The sequence below is a fragment of the Orycteropus afer genome, unplaced genomic scaffold (assembly GCF_000298275.1).
Source record: "Orycteropus afer afer isolate SDZICR_OR568_19922 unplaced genomic scaffold, OryAfe1.0 scaffold00420, whole genome shotgun sequence".
Lineage (NCBI taxonomy): Eukaryota > Metazoa > Chordata > Mammalia > Tubulidentata > Orycteropodidae > Orycteropus > Orycteropus afer.
Genome location: NW_006922007.1, coordinates 462,440 through 465,338, shown reverse-complemented (window position 1 = coordinate 465,338; position 2,899 = coordinate 462,440). Strand labels below are relative to the sequence as shown.

At 52.5% G+C, this 2,899-nt stretch overlaps 1 protein-coding gene across 1 annotated transcript in view; it reads right to left on the bottom strand.

Annotated features, from left to right (window-relative positions):
- OSBP2 (oxysterol binding protein 2) overlaps nucleotides 1-2,899 on the bottom strand; it is a 343,782-nt gene that overhangs the window by 298,827 nt on the left and 42,056 nt on the right. The window contains 3 exon segments of the mRNA XM_042782709.1: nucleotides 2,187-2,587; nucleotides 2,630-2,670; nucleotides 2,673-2,753. Coding sequence (XP_042638643.1) covers nucleotides 2,187-2,587; nucleotides 2,630-2,670; nucleotides 2,673-2,753 — 523 coding nt within the window.

Below are 2,899 nucleotides of genomic sequence, written 5' to 3'. Positions count from 1 at the left end.
ATGACCTTGGCTCCTACAGTTTAGTACTTGGGCCAATACAGGTAACTTGGAACTGAACTCAAGGATTTAGGCCACACCTGGAGCAGACACAGGTTAGATCTCTGCTCCATTACCTACAGTGACCTCGGACAGGCTACGTCCCCCTCTCAAACCTCTGAACTCCTTATCTGCATACCAGGACAATACTAGAACCCACCTCACCGTGTGGTTGCGAAGATGACAAGGTGAATGTAACATAAAACAGGTGTGGGGTCCATATCCAACATGCCTTGGACATGCATTCAAGAAAGAGTGACACTTATTTATAGCAAACCACTGATGTCCCCATCGTTGTATGACTTAGTGAGATATTTACATATCTGACAGAGGAGCCGTCCTATATGACTGATGAGTGAGATACAGACACCATTTGGAGGGGGAGTTCCTTTCAATCAGTCTCCTAACTCCAAGAACAATATGTTCAGTGTGATGTGTGATATGTATGGCGCTGTCTTCAGATCAGAGGGCAGAGGGTCATCATGTCACCAGATGAGAAGAGCTCTTTAGAAACACATTTCAGCCCTCTCCCCTGCCAGTACTTAACTGCAACCTTGAAATGAGAACCATCATTTAACTTTAGCAGTGCTCCCAGATTCTCAGGGGTGGTACAGATTCAACCACCCACAGGATGGTTGAATCTCCCAGAAACTGTTTTCCCAAGGCTAGAAGGATTGTATCAGCCCTGTGAGGGGTGACCTGAAGTGAAGTGGGCAACGTGACTGGAGTTCCAGCAAACAACAAGACAGAGCCCTCCAGTTTGCAACAATGGCAGAACAGGTTCTCTTAGTGTGTGGAGTCCCTGGGCAGTACAGACAGTTAATTCATTTGTCTGCTAACAGAGATGTTGAAGGTTCGGGTCCACGCACAGGCAGCTCCAAAAATCAGCCCGCTGGAGTACAGTTGTACTGTAACACACACACGGGATCACCCTGAGTTGGCGGAAGGCTGGCAGTTCAAACCCACCAGCCACTCCTCGGAAGGAAGACTGGGCTACTTCCATAGAGATACCACCTCGGAAATCCAAACAGGGGTCACTATGAGTCAGATTCAACATGAAGCAAAGAGTCTGGTTTTGTTTGTTTGTTTGTTTATGGCCCCAGAACTTGTTACAAATGTCAAGTCTCAAGACCCTCCCCAGATTCACTTCATAAGACACATAAGACTATCACTTTCCATTTTCATAAGTCACCGCCACTACCACCTGACCCACCAGGGAATTCTGATCCATGTTCAAGCTTGAAAACCACGGGTAAGAGTACTCTGAGGTTTCAAAGCTTAAACCAATCCCAGGAAACATACTCAAGCAACAGCCAATAAGAAAGGAGAGGAAGCCTTCAGTATCTTGCCCCCTTTCAACCAGTTTCAGTAGGAAGACAGGGTTAGCTACCTCACTGTCTGACTTCAATTCTGAATCCCACAATGCTTCTGGAATAAGAAAAGAGAACAGCAGGATGCTTCCTGATTCTCCAACAAGTGCCAAGGTGCACCCCTCAAGGGCAGAAACTGAGTCTGATCCATCTGTGTTTGCTGTGCCTAGTTCAAGGCCTGGCAACCAGCCCTAGGGAGCGTGGGGAACAAACCGAGTGACCTCCTGGGGAGGAAACAAACGGCCAATGATCTTAGCTCCTGAATCCAAAAGGGCAAAGGCTTAGGGGGGCTGACTCCAGCCAGCAACAACCAAAGTGAAACAAGAACACAGGATCATTTTGTCACCTACTTCCTGAAAACATATATCCACTTGACCTTAAAAACAGGCCACCACAGACTCAGCCGGCAAATTAGCAGGGATCTTAAGACGTGAGGCATGTGGAACTTCTGCTGGAAGCTGCCTAGGCCCCACAATGACCAAGACCAGAAGGGAATTGAAAACCCAGATCACTGCTTCACTTCATCTCCACCCTTAATCCCAAACGCAAGTTCGCTAGAGGTCATGTCTGCAGGAGGCTCCCCTGCCTGGGTTCAAGGACTCCAGCCCTGGGAGATTGGTCAGAGGTGTAATTCTCCTGTTGGAGTGCATGTCCCCAAGTGTCCCCAGGCAAGTGGTGGGGTCCCTCAACCATGGAGACTTTCCAGAAGCATGAACTGTTGACTGGAGGCAGCCCTGTCACCCTCCAACCTCAGAAGTCCCCTCCCTGGCACTTCCATACCTGTAATAAGACAGAAGTCCATTGCTGAGCACGAACCAGCGCCTCTGATAGCCCTTCAGGTAGTTGGTCCACTTGAGGAGCCAGCCCTTGAAGCTGTCCACAGGCAGTAAGATCGTTGGGGCGGCGGAGGTCATGCCAGGCCCTGAAAATGTTCCCCCAAACAATGCCCTTGACTGTCCCGGTCGACAAACAGGCAGAGGCCCCGGCAAGAGTTTGGTCAAAGGCAAGTTTTCCTGCTGAACTGTTGTGGTCTTGGTGAAGGACCCGGCCCCTTCACCTGGGCCAGACCCCGGCCCCAGCCCCAGCAGCAGCACTTCGGGGCCCTGCCCGGGCTCGGACTCAGACACCGATTCGGATACAGGCTCGGATCTCGACAGGAGCTCAGAAACCGACTCCGACACCTGTTCCAACATCTATTCTGACTCGGACACTACCTAGAGCTGAGGCTTTGGCCGCGGCCGGGAGCCGGGCGTGGAAAAGCTCAGCTCGGCGCTGCCGTGTGGCAGAACAGGCAGGGGACAACGGCGAACAGCGAGGAGAGCCCGCGGGAGCGACCGCCGCCTCCACCTCAGTTCCCATCGGCCGCTTTCCGGGTACAGCCAGCCCACCAGAGCGCGGCCTGCCCAGCGCTGGGGAGGGGGCGGGGCTTCTGGAGGGGGCGGGGCCGCCGCGGGGTTGGCCCGACGCTGCGGAGGCCGCGGGGCTGAGCAGAG